The sequence below is a fragment of the Ahaetulla prasina genome, chromosome 6 (genome assembly GCF_028640845.1).
Source record: "Ahaetulla prasina isolate Xishuangbanna chromosome 6, ASM2864084v1, whole genome shotgun sequence".
NCBI lineage: Eukaryota > Metazoa > Chordata > Lepidosauria > Squamata > Colubridae > Ahaetulla > Ahaetulla prasina.
Window position 1 is genome coordinate 90,277,759 of NC_080544.1, and position 19,915 is coordinate 90,297,673.

General features: G+C 35.7%; 1 protein-coding gene across 1 annotated transcript in view; it reads right to left on the reverse strand.

Moving 5' to 3' along the window:
- SI (sucrase-isomaltase) overlaps nucleotides 1–19,915 on the reverse strand; it is a 235,030-nt gene that overhangs the window by 86,499 nt on the left and 128,616 nt on the right. The window contains exons 7-13 of the mRNA XM_058189143.1: nucleotides 15,317–15,471; nucleotides 13,051–13,222; nucleotides 10,931–11,030; nucleotides 6,724–6,734; nucleotides 4,298–4,423; nucleotides 3,633–3,764; nucleotides 1,414–1,533 (exon numbers count right to left, since the gene is read on the reverse strand). Of these exons, the coding sequence (XP_058045126.1) occupies nucleotides 1,414–1,533; nucleotides 3,633–3,764; nucleotides 4,298–4,423; nucleotides 6,724–6,734; nucleotides 10,931–11,030; nucleotides 13,051–13,222; nucleotides 15,317–15,471 (816 nt within the window). The remainder of the gene's footprint in view (nucleotides 1–1,413; nucleotides 1,534–3,632; nucleotides 3,765–4,297; nucleotides 4,424–6,723; nucleotides 6,735–10,930; nucleotides 11,031–13,050; nucleotides 13,223–15,316; nucleotides 15,472–19,915) is intronic.

A 19,915-nucleotide genomic window follows, 5' to 3' on the forward strand; every position in this document is an offset into this window, starting at 1 on the left:
CTTCATGTGATTCTGATTCTATGCCTCTGTTTGCACAGCCAAGGATTGTACTAGATTTTTTGGATGCTGCCACACACTGCTGGCTCTTTTTAAAGTGATCATCCACTAGGACTCCCTCTCACAGTTACTATTTTTGAGCCAAGTTTTGCCTAATTTGTACTTGTACCTTAAACCTTGTTTTCTCTATATTAAATTTCATATTGATGAATAGGGCCCATTGTTCAAGTCTGTAAAGATCTTCTTGGATCCTAAGCTTGTTTTCTGGAGTGTCACCTTAGTGTCATCTGCAGATTTGATGAATTCCCCTTCTATTCCCTCATCTAAGATTTATGAAGATATTGAAGGGCACTGAGCCTAAGATGGAACCTTGAGGCACCCCACTGCTTACTTCCCTTCATGTAATTGTAGTATCATTAAGAACTTCTTATTGAATATGGTTTGTCAGCCAGTTATAAATCCATCTAGTGGTAATGCTATCTATCCCACATTTTTCTCATTTACTAAGAAGTAGCTTATGGTCTACTTTGTCAAATGCCTTGCTTAAGTTTAAGTATACTATGACCACAGCATTTCGCTGATCTACTAATTTGGTCACTTTGTCAAAGAATGAAATAAGATTGGTTTGTCATGATCTGCTTTAAAACAGGCTACTTTGTTATAACTTTGTTTCTAGATGTTCACAGATCTGTTTTATTATTATTATTATTTCCAGTGTCTTCCCAGGTATTAATGTTAGGCTGATTTGCCTATAGTTTCCTGGTTCTTTTTTGTTTTTGTTTTTGTTTTTGATGTTGTTGTTTTGAAGATAGGAACCACATCAGCTCTTTTACAATCCTCTGATAGTTCCCTGGTGCTTCAGGACTTTTTGAAAGATATGGTACAATGGTTCTGAGATAACATCTATCAGCTCCTTCAGAACTCTGGGAGATAATCCATCAGGCCCCTGTGATTTATATTCATCAAGATCAGACAGGTGTTCCCTTGTCATTTTCTTAGGTTTACAAAAAGTTGGGTTTTTGTTTTTTGTTTTTGGAATATATCTGATAAAATAACTATTTTCAACATTGTGATTTATTTTCAATTTGATGATTGTGCCAATATTTACATTCCAGAACTAGTTAAAGAAAAGTAGGTTCACTACACGGTCAGAACAATCAACATGGATAACATTTATCAAAGAGTTATGCTTTTTTTTAAAGATTCTCATGCCAAAGAGAAAAATTATAGTGGGTTTCTTCAGAGTAATGAATAAATAAAATAAGAGGAGTGAAGAAGAGATCCCAGTTTTGCAGATGATTCTGGATTAGTACATTTTCCCTCTCCTTTCTCTTTTTCCATTTTAGACACTTATTTGCTATACTGTATGTTAATGTTCAAGGGGTCCACAACTGATTTCTAAAAACAGCAACTTACTTCCCCAATAAGAGGGCTTATTCCATCTGATTCATTTATCCACACTTTCATCTGTTCACCACGATGATAGGCTTCATAAGGGGTATTGTTCATGAGGTTATTGACAGAAATGGCTGGATCCTTTAACAAACAGAATTAAAAACGTTAAACCTTCTAAACCTTTGCATTATGTAACTGATTCAGTTGTGGGTTGCAAATCCCGTTGCTACCAGTTTGCTTGTGGGTGCACGCACACTTGCCTGTGTGCAGAAGCGGGCGGGTCGGCAAAGCCTACCACCACCACCGCTACAGGATTTATTTATTTATTTATTTATTTATTTATTTATTTATTTATTTATTTATTTATTTATTTATTTATTTATTTATAATTTAATTTCTATACCGCCCTTCTCCCGAAGGACTCAGGGCAGTTTACAGCCATATTAAGACACAAAATACAAATAACAAATTTAAAACAAAGTTAAAAACAAATATTTAGTAGGCCGAATCAATTAAAACGGTCATAGACCAACATAAAACCCATATTTAAAATTACAATTAAAAATTACACTTAGGCTAGTCCCGCACGATGAAATAATAAGGTCTTCAGTTCACGTTTGAAGGTCCGGAGGTCGGGGAGTTGGCGTAACCCCGGAGGCAGCTCATTCCAAAGGGCCAGTGCTGCCACAGAGAAGGCTCTCCCCCTGGGGGCCGCCAACCGACATTGTTTGGTCGACGGTACCCTGAGCAGGCCCACTCTATGGGAGCGCACAGGTCGTTGGGAGGATATCGGTGGCAGAAGGCGGTCTCATAAATACCCCGGTCCTAAGCCATGGAGTGCTTTAAAGGTGGTAACCAACACCTTGAATTGCACCCGGAAGGCTACTGGCAGCCAGTGCAGGCCGCACAGGATAGGTGTTAAATGGGAGCAACACGGTGCTCCCTCTATCACCCACGCAGCCACATTCTGGACTAGCTGGAGCCTCCTGGTGCTCTTCAAGGGGAGCCCCATGTAGAGAGCATTGCAATAGTCCAGGTGGGAAGTAACGAGGGCATGAGTGACCGTGCGTAAGGATGAACCGGTAGCAACCCACCATTGAACTGATTGTAGCACCCATAGGAGAAAGCAGGAGCATTTTGCTGTGCAACAAAGCAGAAAAAAGTTGACAAACTCTACTCCTCAGTGATGTCACCCTACTTTTATATTCTCTCATCATGACCCTGTAGGGCAGGACTTGTAAAGTGACATCCCTGAACATGCTCTGGTCCTGTAAAATCCATCTTGTTTCTTGCTTGCAGCCTTGCTTTCTGCCACTAAATTGCCAGGTACCAGTGGAGAGCAGCTGCTATGGCACAATTAATATTCTGTTTATTTTTGCCATCTGTTGGATGTTTTTTTAAAAAAAATTCTGGGAATGGAATTACAGTACCCAATGACTATTGGTTATAATGCAGAGAGTGGGCAACTTTGGGGTATATTTAATTGTGTGGGAAAATCAAATACCATCATTAAAGATGAAGATGTAAAACAGGTGAGTCTGTGCTGGCAAGAATTGTTCATTTTTAACTTTTAAAAAATATTGTAATGCTTCCATCGCACATTTCATGTGCCTTTTGTTTAAAAATTGATCTATGATCCATTGAATAACAAAAATAGGTAAGTCAAGGAAGGTTTATAAGAAGTTGCAGGGACTAGATAAACAATTACTAGACTCCTCTGTTCCTGAATAAAATAATACTGTTTCATCAGATTCCCATTACTTTTACTGAAACAGTTGAGATGGAGGTAACTCTTAGTACAAATAAGGAAGAAAAATATAGAAGTTTAGAAGTAATAATAGCAAAAACTTCTTAAAGTTTCAGGAAGGAGCAGAAATTGTAATGATCTGGGTAGCCATGATATTTGGCATTATAACATAATACATACAAGCTGTAGTACAATATATATGAACCATGGTGCACCGTGGTTAGAATTACAAACTATTTCAGTTCACTGCCAGGAGTTTGAGCCTCATTGGTTCAAGGTTGATTCAACCTTCCATCCTTCTGAGGTTGGTAAAATGAGGACCAAGTTTGTTGGGGGCAATATGCTGACTTTGTAAACTGCTTAGGGAGGGCTGTAAAGCACTGTGAAGTGGTATATAACTTTAAATTCTATTGCTATATGCAAACAATTGCTGATAAACTGCTTCAATAATTATTTCACTTTTCTTTGAACTGTTTAAATTAATCAGAATTACCAGTATGATGACATATTTCTGTCCATGGTCATGAAGGTCTTGGACAAATTCAGGGAGGCCTGCAAAATTTATCTTGTCATAAGTAAAATCTTTCTTATCTTCCATGTAGTCAATATCAGTATATTGAACATCCTGGAAAGAAAATTGCAGTCATTGGAAATGTTGAAATTTACACTATTGCAACCCAGGCAGAACCGTGAAGAATCATCATTATCACCAACACCAAGATCATCTTAGTCTATATGATGAATACCAAGAAAAGCATAAAGGAAAGAGAATTGATGCTGATGAGCATTTTAATCCGAATGAAATGATTGGAAACATTAATTCTATATCATATCTAAGTCTCCATTGGAAATAAGAGTGTATGAAATATGATTATTGTTCTGTCCATAATATGGCTCATTCTGACTGAACATAAAGGTTCATTTGGTTTCTCGCATCCTGTTAACAATGTTATATTCACAAAATTATATTCTACCTTCAACATTATGTATCTTTCTACTGAACACAGTAGCACAGTCAAAAGGTATCCCAGTCTTCAAAATAACTGATTTCCCCCTCCAATCTATAATGTACTGATTTATTAATTAAACAGATGTATGCAACCACCCAACTCTTACACAGTGACTCCACTCCTTCTCCACCTGTACATTTCTACTTACATAAGGTATTCCAGCTGCTCGATTCCTTTCTACTACAGCTTTCACATCATTAAGATCAGTGTAATTCCATCGACAGATATGGAAGCCAAGATTCCAATAGGAAGGCATCCATGGAAGTCCTATCAACTTTACAATTAAAATACAAAACAAAATTTAAGAGGGTAGCATTTCCTTTTGCATTGTATTGTTTATAGAGAAGGATAATATTTTCTTGAAATGTAGGCAAAGAGGAAGACTACTGAAATCTCTGTTCTATCATGCTACTGGACAAGACATATTAATATTGATTTAGTTATCTATGAAAAAGGTTTTCATAGATGTTTTAAGATGCCACCAGAATGCAGAAGAAATTTAGATTTTTGTTTTACTGTATTTCCATTGCCTGAACCTAGGGATACAGGCGTCAGTATCAATGTTTGGTAGTACTTTGGGTTTGCATGAGATTGAACAACAGCAACAACAATAGCAACAGAAACCTTCCTTCAGATAATGTCCCAAAACTACTAGTTAAGGATTTTCATTAACTAGTAAGAGAGGTTGGATGAGATGAGATGTAGGATTTGATCTAATTTGGAGAGATATTCATATGGCAGTGACAACCAGGAATGTCTACAAATATTTTCTATTGTTAGTTCAATAAAAGGTAACTATAGCACGCTCTGCAAAGCTCTTTAAAGTTAACTGGATTTTTATGATTAAATTTCAGGCTGTTATGGTTATATCTAGAACTAGCTGGATGCCCATGCTTCGCTACGAAACTATGTGATCAGGCATGATAAATTGACACTTAAAGCCTGAAACTTAATGTAGAATGTGTAACTCCGTAGCATCAGAGCATGTTAATATAAGGCAATTGGCAATTGGAATAGAGAGGGAAGGGAAGTAGAATGCCCCAGCCTGCAGGCTGGATGAGTGATGCCATGCCCACACCCAGTTTAGCGAAGGGGTAGCATCAGAGCATGTTAATATAAGGCAACTGGTAGTAGGAATAAAGTTTTTTTCAGGTGGGGAGGGGGAGTAAATGTCTAACTCTTTAGCATCAGAGTGTGTTAATATAATACTGTATATGAAATACTAATGATCTGATGGTCATTTCGAAAAATCCTTTTTTATCGAGTACCTAGAAGCCAAGAAGAACATATGTGCCAAATTAGATTACCATATATATATATATATATATATATATATATATATATATATATATATATATATATATATATATATATATATATATATATATATATATATGGAGGATCTTGCTGATTCTGTCTGTGGTGCCTTTTATATATGGGAGGAGGGCTGTGCCATTTTCTTGTTCTCTGTCTTGGATTTTAGTGGGAGGTTCTTTTTGGATGAGTTTGGTAATCTTATTTCTCTGGAATCCATTGGATGTTAGTACGTTAGTGAGAGTGTGTAGTTCGGTTTTTAGGTGTTGTTCGTCAGCTAAGCATTTTGTTCTGGAGATGAGTGTCTTGGCTACGGAGTTGATCTGTGCTGGGTGGTGGTGTGAGAGTGTGTGCAGATAGTGGTTTGTGTGTGTTTTCTTCTGGTAGATGGTGTGTCCTAGGGAGCCAAGCTCCCACCCAATCAGTTCAAACCCCCACTAGCAGTTAAAAAGGAAGAAACAGCTGCAATCATACATTGCTCCCAGAAGCACGAAGCTGAAGCCTGAAGATGACGAATGAGACTTCGTCGAAATGTCGCCAAGACACTTCCAATTTTACGCGGAAGAAAACCTGAATAAACAAAGACCTACATACAAACACCCGCGAAAACCTCAGAAAACATATATATATGAGGTTTTCATATATATGAAAACTAAAGTTTTCGTGGGTGTTTGTATGTAGGTCTTTGGTTATTCGGTTTTCTCCCATAAAATTGGAAGTGTCTTGGTGACGTTTGACGGTTCATTCGTCATCTTCAGGCTTCGCGCTTCTGGGAGCAATTGTCTAGAAGCACGAAGCAGAAGCCTGAAGATGATGAATGAGACTTCGTCGAAATGTCGCCAAGACACTTCCAATTTACGCTGAAGAAAACCTGAATAAACAAGACCTACATACAAACACCATGAAAACCTCAGAAAACATATATATATGAGGTTTTCATATATATATGAAAACTAAAGTTTTCGTGGGTGTTTGTATGTAGGTCTTGGTTATTCGGTTTTCTCCATGTACAAACACCATGAAAATCTCAGAAAACATATGTTTTCTGAGGTTTTAGGTGTTTGTATGTAGTTTTGTTATTCGGTTTTCTCCATGTACAAACACCATGAAAATCTCAGAAAACATATATATGAAAACTAAAGTTTTCGTGGGTGTTTGTATGTAGGTCTTGGTTATTCGGTTTTCTCCATGTAGAAAATGCAGGTGATTTTTTATCAAAGGCAGATGATTTTTTATCAAAATCATAAATTATTTCCTTACCCATGGCATTGCTGTTCATAAGGAACACTCCAAATGAGTGTCCACTCTTATCTTCCAGACATAAGAAGAAAGTCTGAGCACCATACAGGTTGCTCATATCCTTTGAAGGAAAAAAACAATAATATATAAATGCTAAAGTTCATTAGAACTCCTAATATCTTAAACTGCCTTGAACATGTTTAACATATATATGAAAACTAAAGTTTTCGTGGGTGTTTGTATGTAGTTTTGTTATTCGGTTTTCTCCATGTACAAACACCATGAAAACCTCAGAAAACATATATATGAGGTTTTCATATATATGAGGTTTTCATATATATATGAAAACTAAAGTTTTCGTGGGTGTTTGTATGTAGGTCTTGGTTATTCGGTTTTCTCCATGTACAAACACCATGAAAATCTCAGAAAACATATATATGAAAACTAAAGTTTTCGTGGGTGTTTGTATGTAGGTCTTGGTTATTCGGTTTTCTCCATGTACAAACACCATGAAAATCTCAGAAAACATATATATATGAGGTTTTCATATATATGAGGTTTTCATATATATATGAGGTTTTCATATATATGAAAACTAAAGTTTTCGTGGGTGTTTGTATGTAGGTCTTGGTTATTCGGTTTTCTCCATGTACAAACACCATGAAAACCTCAGAAAACATATATATGAGGTTTTCATATATATATGAGGTTTTCATATATATATGAGGTTTTCATATATATATGAAAACTAAAGTTTTCGTGGGTGTTTGTATGTAGGTCTTGGTTATTCGGTTTTCTCCATGTACAAACACCATGAAAATCTCAGAAAACATATGTTTTCTGAGGTTTTAGGTGTTGTTCGTCAGCTAAGCATTTTGTTCTGGAGATGAGTGTCTTGGCTACGGAGTTGATCTGTGCTGGGTGGTGGTGTGAGAGTGTGTGCAGATAGTGGTTTGTGTGTGTTTTCTTCTGGTAGATGGTGTGTCCTAGGGAGCCAAGCTCCCACCCAATCAGTTCAAACCCCCACTAGCAGTTAAAAAGGAAGAAACAGCTGCAATCATACATTGCTCCCAGAAGCACGAAGCTGAAGCCTGAAGATGACGAATGAGACTTCGTCGAAATGTCGCCAAGACACTTCCAATTTTACGCGGAAGAAAACCTGAATAAACAAAGACCTACATACAAACACCCGCGAAAACCTCAGAAAACATATATATATGAGGTTTTCATATATATATGAAAACTAAAGTTTTCGTGGGTGTTTGTATGTAGGTCTTTGGTTATTCGGGTTTTCTCCCATGTACAAACACCCGCGAAAATCTCAGAAAACATATGTTTGAAAACTAAAGTTTTCGTGGGTGTTTGTATGTAGGTCTTGGTTATTCGGTTTTCTCCATGTACAAACACCATGAAAACCTCAGAAAACATATATATATGAGGTATCCATATTTATATGAAAACTAAAGTTTTCGTGGGTGTTTGTATGTAGGTCTTTGGTTATTCGGGTTTTCTCCCATGTACAAACACCCGCGAAAATCTCAGAAAACATATCTTTTCTGAGGTTTTAGGTGTTGTTCGTCAGCTAAGCATTTTGTTCTGGAGATGAGTGTCTTGGCTACGGAGTTGATCTGTGCTGGGTGGTGGTGTGAGAGTGTGTGCAGATAGTGGTTTGTGTGTGTTTTCTTCTGGTAGATGGTGTGTCCTAGGGAGCCAAGCTCCCACCCAATCAGTTCAAACCCCCACTAGCAGTTAAAAAGGAAGAAACAGCTGCAATCATACATTGCTCCCAGAAGCACGAAGCTGAAGCCTGAAGATGACGAATGAGACTTCGTCGAAATGTCGCCAAGACACTTCCAATTTTACGCGGAAGAAAACCTGAATAAACAAAGACCTACATACAAACACCCGCGAAAACCTCAGAAAACATATATATATGAGGTTTTCATATATATATGAAAACTAAAGTTTTCGTGGGTGTTTGTATGTAGGTCTTTGGTTATTCGGGTTTTCTCCCATGTACAAACACCCGCGAAAATCTCAGAAAACATATGTTTTCTGAGGTTTTCATATATATGAAAACTAAAGTTTTCGTGGGTGTTTGTATGTAGGTCTTGGTTATTCGGTTTTCTCCATGTACAAACACCATGAAAATCTCAGAAAACATATATATATGAGGTTTTCATATATATATGTGGTTTGGTAACACCAGTGGATTGGTAATCCAGATTAATTTATCCATAATTAGATATTGGCATTTAATTTGAGTGAAGAACCACACAGCATGTGTCCTTGAATTTAGACCAAAATAGTTAATGAAATCCAGTGTTTTCTGCTTTTTCAAGTATCTATTGTTAATCTGCTTCTTGCCCTACTGTCTAGAACAAGAGTGTCAAACTCACAGCCCATGGGTCGGATATGTCATGCATTGCCCACACCATTGCCCAATTTAGCAAAGGGGAGAAGTTGTGATATGTCACGTGGCGACATTGTGACAATGCGAGTTTGACACCCTTGGTCTAGATCAGTGGATCTACTGGTTCTATGACAATATAAATAATTAATTCAGGCACTTGACATAAGACTGTCTAAAAGACCATCCAAAAGCTATAGTGGGTCTAAAATGTAGCCTAATCAATTCTAGATTCTTACTGCTACCACCAATCCTTCTCTTATTGTAACTCACTCACTCACTCCCATGTAAACACCTGAAAATCTCAGAAAACATATATATATGAGGTTTTCATATATATGAGGTTTTCATATATATATGAGGTTTTCATATATATGAAAACTAAAGTTTTCGTGGGTGTTTGTATGTAGGTCTTGGTTATTCGGTTTTCTCCATGTACAAACACCATGAAAATCTCAGAAAACATATATATATGAGGTTTTCATATATATATGAGGTTTTCATATATATATATATATATATATATGAAAACTAAAGTTTTCGTGGGTGTTTGTATGTAGGTCTTGGTTATTCGGTTTTCTCCATGTACAAACACCATGAAAATCTCAGAAAACATATATATGAAAACTAAAGTTTTCGTGGGTGTTTGTATGTAGGTCTTGGTTATTCGGTTTTCTCCATGTACAAACACCATGAAAATCTCAGAAAACATATATATATGAGGTTTTCATATATATATATATATGAGGTTTTCATATATATGAGGTTTTCATATATATGAGGTTTTCATATATATATGAGGTTTTCATATATATATATATATATATATATATATATGAGGTTTTCATATATATGAGGTTTTCATATATATATGAGGTTTTCATATATATGAGGTTTTCATATATATGAGGTTTTCATATATATATGTGGTTTGGTAACACCAGTGGATTGGTAATCCAGATTAATTTATCCATAATTAGATATTGGCATTTAATTTGAGTGAAGAACCACACAGCATGTGTCCTTGAATTTAGACCAAAATAGTTAATGAAATCCAGTGTTTTCTGCTTTTTCAAGTATCTATTGTTAATCTGCTTCTTGCCCTACTGCCTAGAACAAGAGTGTCAAACTCACAGCCCATGGGTCGGATATGTCATGCATTGCCCACACCATTGCCCAATTTAGCAAAGGGGGGGGGAGAAGTTGTGATATGTCACATGACGACGTTGTGACAATGCGAGTTTGACACCCTTGGTCTAGATCAGTGGATCTACTGGTTCTATGACAATATAAATAATTAATTCAGGCACTTGACATAAGACTGTCTAAAAGACCATCCAAAAGCTATAGTGGGTCTAAAATGTAGCCTAATCAATTCTAGATTCTTACTGCTACCACCAATCCTTCTCTTATTGTAACTCACTCACTCCCATGTAAAAACTCAGTTTGCTTGTTTTTGTTTGTGAACATTTTCTTGTTCTCTGTCTTGGATTTTAGTGGGAGGTTCTTTTGGATGAGTTTGGTAATCTTATATCTGCTAACCTACCATAGCATTAACTAACCAAGATTAAGGGGTTCATTCTGAATAGATAGGATCACACTGTTTCACAATTAGAGTCTCACTATTATTAGTTAGAACGATGTAATTGGAATACAACTTCCTCAGAATACATGTACTGGATGAAAAATGTATAGTATAAAACATACCTGCTGATTAACTCTTGTGCATTTATCATATAATTCCATGTGTAGAAAATGCAGATGATTTTTTATCAAAGGCAGATGATTTTTTATCAAAATCATAAATTATTTCCTTACCCATGGCATTGCTGTTCATAAGGAACACTCCAAATGAGTGTCCACTCTTATCTTCCAGACATAAGAAGAAAGTCTGAGCACCATACAGGTTGCTCATATCCTTTGAAGGAAAAAAACAATAATATATAAATGCTAAAGTTCATTAGAACTCCTAATATCTTAAACTGCCTTGAACATGTTTAACATATATGTGGTTTGGTAACACCAGTGGATTGGTAATCCAGATTAATTTATCCATAATTAGATATTGGCATTTAATTTGAGTGAAGAACCACACAGCATGTGTCCTTGAATTTAGACCAAAATAGTTAATGAAATCCAGTGTTTTCTGCTTTTTCAAGTATCTATTGTTAATCTGCTTCTTGCCCTACTGTCTAGAACAAGAGTGTCAAACTCACAGCCCATGGGTCGGATATGTCATGCATTGCCCACACCATTGCCCAATTTAGCAAAGGGGGGGGGAGAAGTTGTGATATGTCACGTGACGACATTGTGACAATGCGAGTTTGACACCCTTGGTCTAGATCAGTGGATCTACTGGTTCTATGACAATATAAATAATTAATTCAGGCACTTGACATAAGACTGTCTAAAAGACCATCCAAAAGCTATAGTGGGTCTAAAATGTAGCCTAATCAGTTCTAGATTCTTACTGCTACCACCAATCCTTCTCTTATTGTAACTCACTCACTCACTCCCATGTAAAAAAACTCAGTTTGCTTGTTTTTGTTTGTGAACATTTTTCTTGTTTACAATTTAACAGGTTTTTTTAAAAAAAAATTCTAAAGCTTTTCTAATATAATATGCCAATATTTTAAATCGGTGTGCTATAAATCACGGGTCACCAACCTTTCGGACCTCAGGGACCACTAAATTCATAATTTTAAATCCCGAGGACCACTAATATGAATTTTTAAAAAACATAAATAGCATTTAATGCAATATAAAAAATGCAAATAATTTTTCTGTGGACCACCAAAGTTTTCTCGCGGACCACCAGTGGTCCACGGACCACTGGTTGGTGACCACTGCTATAAATGAAGTTTCTAATTCAAACTATGTCTGCTGCCTTTGCTTTCTCAGTTTAGTCAAACATATTTGTGCACGTTTCTGCATTATTTTTACTTACTCTGGAGGGGGGGTATTATTTGATTTAATGTGGCACAAGTTCTATTTGGAAAACTCTTTTTGAAGACCAGATGGCAACAGTTAGAAAGTAAAAGAAAGTTAAAATACACGTTTGTCTTCTTCTTTTTTTTTTTTTTATTATTATTATTATTATTATTATTATTATTATTATTATTATTATTATTATTATTATTATTATTATTATTATTATTATTTGTACCCTATGACTATCATTAAATGTTGTACCTTAGAATTCTTGATGAACGTCTTTTCTTTTATGTATACTGAGAGCATATGCACCAAGACAAATTCTTTGTGTGTCCAATCACACTTGGCCAATAAAAAAATTCTATTCTATTCTATTCTATTCTATTCTATTCTATTCTATTCTATTCTATTCTACTCTTTGTCCAATTTTTTTTTAAAAAAAAACTGGAACATGATCTATAACTATATCCTTATAATTCCTCTTCCCCCTCCTCCTCCACCACCAGTTCTCTATAGAAAGGAAAAAAAGGATTGCCAAAAAAAAATTGCAATGGAAGTCACTGGGGTACAGGTAGTCCTCAATTTACAACTATTTGTTTAGTGATCATTCAAAGTTACAATGGCATTGAAAAAACAACAACTGTTTTTCACAACTTAACAACTAAAGCAATAAAGATCATGAAATGGGGCAAAACTCATGTAACAACTATCTTGCTTACCAAAAGAAATTTTGGACTCAGTTGTAACCTAAATTGTGGGCCAGCTGTATTGCTAACAAGCAAAGTGTGCTTTCTTTCCTTGTTGTTCTCCTTTATGCCTTATATGAATATTAAGTAATGCTGTCCTATCATTTTATTCACATCAACGTCAGAATCATGCTTCTTGGTTTATTCATTTTCCTTTCCTCCTTTCATTTCATTCATACAGAATCTATTATGTACTTATTTGTTTCACTGCTTCAGAAGACCAAACCTGATACGGAATCTGAAGAAGACAACACTTACCCCATTAGGAAAAGCATCTCGGGTAAAAATAGGCCATGTTTTCCAGTTAAAATCATGCCGATATTGTCGATGTACATGTTCTCCTACCCCATAAACATTCCAGCTAGGCACTCTAATGGAAAGCTGCAAGAACTGGTCGGCATATATCAGAGGTCCTATACTTGTGTTGAAGCTGTTTGAATGATCAAAGGTATTATGCTTTTCATAAACTGGATTTCTTTTTTAAAAAAATTGCATTCAATTCACACTGTATTCATACTAAGCATTGCTTGTGAAGAAGAAGCCAAAAAAAAAAAAAAAAAGGCTAAGGAAAAGACCAGCATTTGTCTCAAGTGACATAAGAGCTCAAAACTGGGTCATCACTAAGAGCTATAGTCACCAAGATAGGACACTACAGGACTCCGGAAACATTTGGAAGAATAGATAATAGGTCTTTATTCCTTAACAGGCATTGCTCACTTTCTTGACTGCTGCTGATGTATTGTTTTAATTACCCCTTTTCAATATTGTGATAAGGATATTACATAAATAAATGATGGCAGTCAAACTTCCCAGAAGGATGATTACATCTGATTCTTGCCTAAAATGTGCAACAACAATGAATTTGCTAGCAGATACATTTACGTTTCATGTTGAACAACAGAACGAAATATAACAAAATCTGGTATGAAAAGTGCGAAAACATCTTCTGATTTAGAGTCTTTCTTGGGATGCTGTTGAACATGCAAACATCTTATGATTATGAGATGTTTTCTATTACAGATGTGTACAGTTCAAATAACTCTATTTACTTCATTATTTAAAAAAATGTTTTAAAATTAATTGTCAATATATTGACAACAGGAGCCTCAATGGTGGCTAGAATGCAGTACTGCAGGTTACTTCTGCTGACTGCAATTTCGCAGTTCAAATTTCACCAGGCTCAAGGTTGATTCAAGGTCAGTAAAACGAGGACCCAGATTGTTGGGGGCAATGTGCTGACTCTGTAAACTGCTTAGAGAGGGCTGTGAAACTCAGTGAAGCGGTATATAAGCCTAAATGCTATTGCTATTGCTCTATTGGCAACAATTCTCAAAGTGTGGTCTGGGGGACTCTGAGAGTTCCTGAGACCCTTTCAGAGAATCTGTAAAGGTAAAAATAATGTAATAAAATAAAAATATGTCTCTCAAGTTTATAATTATTATAAGTTTATAATACAATAAATATTGACATATATAGCCCACACAAACCAAAGTTGTTTGAGATTCTCAATCGTTTTTAAGAACCTAAAAGGAGCCTGAGATCAAAATATTTAAGAATTGCTACACAATTAATCTTAAGGTGGGGAAGTGCTTGAACAATTATGAACTGAGGGTTACCTATAAAAAAAAACCCTAAAGAACAAATAGGTAACTTACAGAACTTTATTATTGCTATTCCTGATCACACTGATTCCAAAAGGATTGTCTGTGACTTCTATTCGATACATTAAATTGGTTGCTTTAGATCCCTGAAAAGGTTGAACGTTTTCATGTTGAACAACAGAACGAAATATAACAAAATCTGGTATGAAAAGTGCGAAAACATCTTCTGATTTAGAGTCTTTCTTGGGATGCTGTTGAACATGCAAACATCTTATGATTATGAGATGTTTTCTATTACAGATGTGTACAGTTCAAATAACTCCATTTATTTCATTATTTAAAAAAATGTTTAAAAATTAATTGTCAATATATTGACAACAGGAGCCTCAATGGTGGCTAGAATGCAGTACTGCAGGTTACTTCTGCTGACTGCAATTTGGCAGTTCAAATTTCACCAGGCTCAAGGTTGATTCAAGGTCAGTAAAACGAGGACCCAGATTGTTGGGGGCAATGTGCTGACTCTGTAAACTGCTTAGAGATGGCTGTGAAGCTCAGTGAAGCGGTATATAAGCCTAAATGCTATTGCTATTGCTCTATTGGCAACAATTCTCAAAGTGTGGTCTGGGGGACTCTGAGAGTTCCTGAGACCCTTTCAGAGAGTCTGTAAAGGTAAAAATAATGTAATAAAATAAAAATATGTCTCTCAACCTAAGTTTATAATACAATAAATATTGACATATATAGCCCACACAAACCAAAGCTGTTTGAAATTCTCAATCGTTTTTAAGAACCTAAAAGGAGCCCGAGATCAAAATATTTAAGAATTGCTACACAATTAATCTTAGGGTGGGGAAGTGCTTGAACAATTATGAACTGAGGGTTACCTATAAAAAAAACCCCTAAAGAACAAATAGGTAACTTACAGAACTTTATTATTGCTATTCCTGATCACACTGATTCCAAAAGGATTGTCTGTGACTTCTATTCGATACATTAAATTGGTTGCTTTAGATCCCTGAAAAGGTTGAACGTTTTCATGTGGGACTTCATATCTATCTTTGTTGGCAGGATCTGTAAACTGTTAAAACCAAACAGCAACATAAAATTTTAAAATGAAATAAAGTGAATGTACAACTTTCCCTCATCTGAAATATTTTTAATTGGTGGTAAACCTATATCAGGTTTAATAAATTTAATTAATTATATTAGTCTTGCAATAAAAGAAAATAAGGTACCAACCTCAAGTCCCAACTCACTTACATTTTTTGGTCCAAATAAGATGCCAGAAAGCCACTATGCTTTGGGAATCCTAAGGTGTAGATAATATAGCAAGCACTAATAAGATAGGTAAAAGCTTAGCTATAAGAATGGAAGCCTAGGTCCCATAGAATTAACATTCAGTTGTAAAAGCAACAGTCTTTCAGAGAGCAATTATGGTAAGCATAATAGTTTTAGACAAATTCCAGATCCCTTCTTTTACATGTAAGTATAAAGAATGAATTACTTTATCTTCCACATTTCCTATTATTCATTTTATGTATTGATCAATCCAGCTACTCGATAAAGATATAGAATTCCCATAATTGATTAGATTGTTGTCTATGTACAATAAAATGTACATCAAATCAAATAAAATATAGTTTGTGTAAGACCATAAAGAGGGCTTGTAATTCTACCCCTTTAAGCTTCGGGTTCTGATATCAAAAGTTGTGCTGCAATGTATTTGTGCTCTGATCTCTAGAGTCCCCTGTACTGTTAGAGAAATTTCTACAGCTACAGATTTCTAGACTGACTAAGCCATCTCTGTTCTCAAAAATCAAAGCCATCTTTAGTTGTTTCATAATCCTGTTATCGGAAATTCAAAGCAATGTCTTTTTATTTAAACAGTTTTTAAACTTTAAAAACAGTTTTAATGTATGTTAAAACTGTTTTCATAATTGTGGACCATGTTTTAAATACTTCATTTTCACTTACACTGAGCCCCAGTGCAGGGGTTAGAATGCATTATTGCAGGTAAACTCTGCCCACAGCCAGAAGTTTGATCCTGACAGAAGATGACATAGCCTTCCATCCTTTCGAGGTTGGTAAAATGAGAACCCAGGTGGTTGGGGGCAATATGCAGACATTGTAAATCATCCAGAGATGCTGTAAAGCACTGTGGGGCAGTATATAAGTCTAAGTAATATTCCCTACATCATCACAGGCATTCGATTCAAAAGTTTATAAAGGTTTCATGCCTGCTTTTTACTAATAGAGTTAAAACTGGCAAACCAGACAGATGGGTTTCTCAATGAATATCTGAAATGTCCTGAGAAATTTCATATTGGCTGTGAACCAACATGAGAATGCTGACCTTAAGACAGTTTTTCCTGGAATATATTTTCATAGCAAGTACCCTTCAATATATATATTTAAATAGATTGTTCCTAAATAGGAATGAAATATACCTATTTTTATGCTTATACTAATTTGCCTTAAGATCATTTGCAGAACATTTTACTTTAAGACAATGAATTGTAAGGTTGGTTTTGCTTTATATACAATGTTCTATAATTGGACAACACACCCTTTCAAATGAATATTTTATTTTTAGCTTTGAAGATACAGAATAGATCTAAACTGCAAAATTCAAGATGTTCACCATATGTGAGCAAACATTTAGTGCTTTCTATATCTCTTTGCTGTTATCTAATGGATGTCTGGAATTTAACAATCCAGATCTAGTATATTTAGCAAAAATAATCACATTGTACAAACTGAAAATTTGCCTCCAATTTCTGCACAGTGATCTTTTAGCCCAGTGATACAAGCTTATGGCATCAGCTTGTCCTTCATTCATCTTTTCATTCTGTTATTATTAACTTAAGCCTATATAACCAAAGCTCACTGCAACTACATAGCAAAAAAGGCTCTAAGAGTTGTTAACCTAATCTTACTTAGCTTCTTTTCCAAAAACACCACACTACTGACCAGAGCATATAAAACTTTTGCTAGGCCAATTCTTGATTACAGCTTGCCTGTCTGGAACCCATACCACATTTCTGACATCAATACAGTTGAGCGTGTCCAGAGGTATTTTACGAGAAGAGTTCTCCACTCCTCCGTAACCAACAAAATACCTTATCCCACCAGACTTGAAATCCTGGGTTTAGAAAACTTGGAATTCTGTCGCCTTCGACAGGACCTGGGTTTAGCTCATAGAATCATCTATTGTAATGTCCTTCCTGTTAAAGACTACTTCAATTTCAACTGCAATAATACAAGAGCTACCAATAGATTTAAACTTAATGTCAACCACTCTAATTTGGATTGCAGAAAATATGACTTCTGTAACAGAATTATCTGTGCTTGGAATGCATTACCTGATTCTGTGGTCTCTTCTCATAACCCCAAAAGCTTTAACCAAAATCTATCCACTGTTGACCTCATACCATTCCTAAGAGGACTTTAAGGGGCGTGCATAAGAACACAAACTTGCCTACCATTCCTGTCCTATTGTTCTTTTCCGATATGTATGTATGTATGTATGTATATGTATATATGTGTGTGTGTGTGTATGTGTGTGTGTGTATATATATATATATATTTGTTTTCTGAGGTTTTCGTGGGTGTTTGTATGTAGGTCTTTGGTTATTCGGGTTTTCTCCCACGTAAAATTGGAAGTGTCTTGATGACGTTTCAATGAAGTCTCATTCGTCATCTTCAGGCTTCAGCTTCGTGCTTCTGGGAGCAATGTGTGATTGCAGCTGTTTCTTCCTTTTAACTGCTAGTGGGGTTTGAACTGATTGGGTGGGAGCTTGGCTGTGCTCTGATCTCTAGAGTCCCTGTACTGTTAGAGAAATTTCTACAGCTACAGATTTCTAGACTGACTAAGCCATCTCTGTTCTCAAAAATCAAAGCCATCTTTAGTTGTTTCATAATCCTGTTATCGGAAATTCAAAGCAATGTCTTTTATTTAAACAGTTTTAATGTATGTTAAAACTGTTTTCATAATTGTGGACTATGTTTTAAATACTTCATTTTCACTTACACTGAGCCCCCATAGTGCAGGGGTTAGAATGCATTATTGCAGGTAAACTCTGCCCACAGCCAGAAGTTTGATCCTGACAGAAGATGACATAGCCTTCCATCCTTTCGAGGTTGGTAAAATGAGAACCCAGGTGGTTGGGGGCAATATGCAGACATTGTAAATCATCCAGAGATGCTGTAAAGCACTGTGGGGCAGTATATAAGTCTAAGTAATATTCCCTACATCATCACAGGCATTCGATTCAAAAGTTTATAAAGGTTTCATGCCTGCTTTTTACTAATAGAGTTAAAACTGGCAAACCAGACAGATGGGTTTCTCAATGAATATCTGAAATGTCCTGAGAAATTTCATATTGGCTGTGAACCAACATGAGAATGCTGACCTTAAGACAGTTTTTCCTGGAATATATTTTCATAGCAAGTACCCTTCAATATATATATTTAAATAGATTGTTCCTAAATAGGAATGAAATATACCTATTTTTATGCTTATACTAATTTGCCTTAAGATCATTTGCAGAACATTTTACTTTAAGACAATGAATTGTAAGGTTGGTTTTGCTTTATATACAATGTTCTATAATTGGACAACACACCCTTTCAAATGAATATTTTATTTTTAGCTTTGAAGATACAGAATAGATCTAAACTGCAAAATTCCAGATGTTCACCATATGTGAGCAAACATTTAGTGCTTTCTATATCTCTTTGCTGTTATCTAATGGATGTCTGGAATTTAACAATCCAGATCTAGTATATTTAGCAAAAATAATCACATTGTACAAACTGAAAATTTGCCTCCAATTTCTGCACAGTGATCTTTTAGCCCAGTGATACAAGCTTATGGCATCAGCTTGTCCTTCATTCATCTTTTCATTCTGTTATTATTAACTTAAGCCTATATAACCAAAGCTCACTGCAACTACATAGCAAAAAAGGCTCTAAGAGTTGTTAACCTAATCTTACTTAGCTTCTTTTCCAAAAACACCACACTACTGACCAGAGCATATAAAACTTTTGCTAGGCCAATTCTTGATTACAGCTTGCCTGTCTGGAACCCATACCACATTTCTGACATCAATACAGTTGAGCGTGTCCAGAGGTATTTTACGAGAAGAGTTCTCCACTCCTCCGTAACCAACAAAATACCTTATCCCACCAGACTTGAAATCCTGGGTTTAGAAAACTTGGAATTCTGTCGCCTTCGACAGGACCTGGGTTTAGCTCATAGAATCATCTATTGTAATGTCCTTCCTGTTAAAGACTACTTCAATTTCAACTGCAATAATACAAGAGCTACCAATAGATTTAAACTTAATGTCAACCACTCTAATTTGGATTGCAGAAAATATGACTTCTGTAACAGAATTATCTGTGCTTGGAATGCATTACCTGACTCTGTGGTCTCTTCTCATAACCCCCAAAGCTTTAACCAAAATCTATCCACTGTTGACCTCACCCCATTCCTAAGAGGACTTTAAGGGGCGTGCATA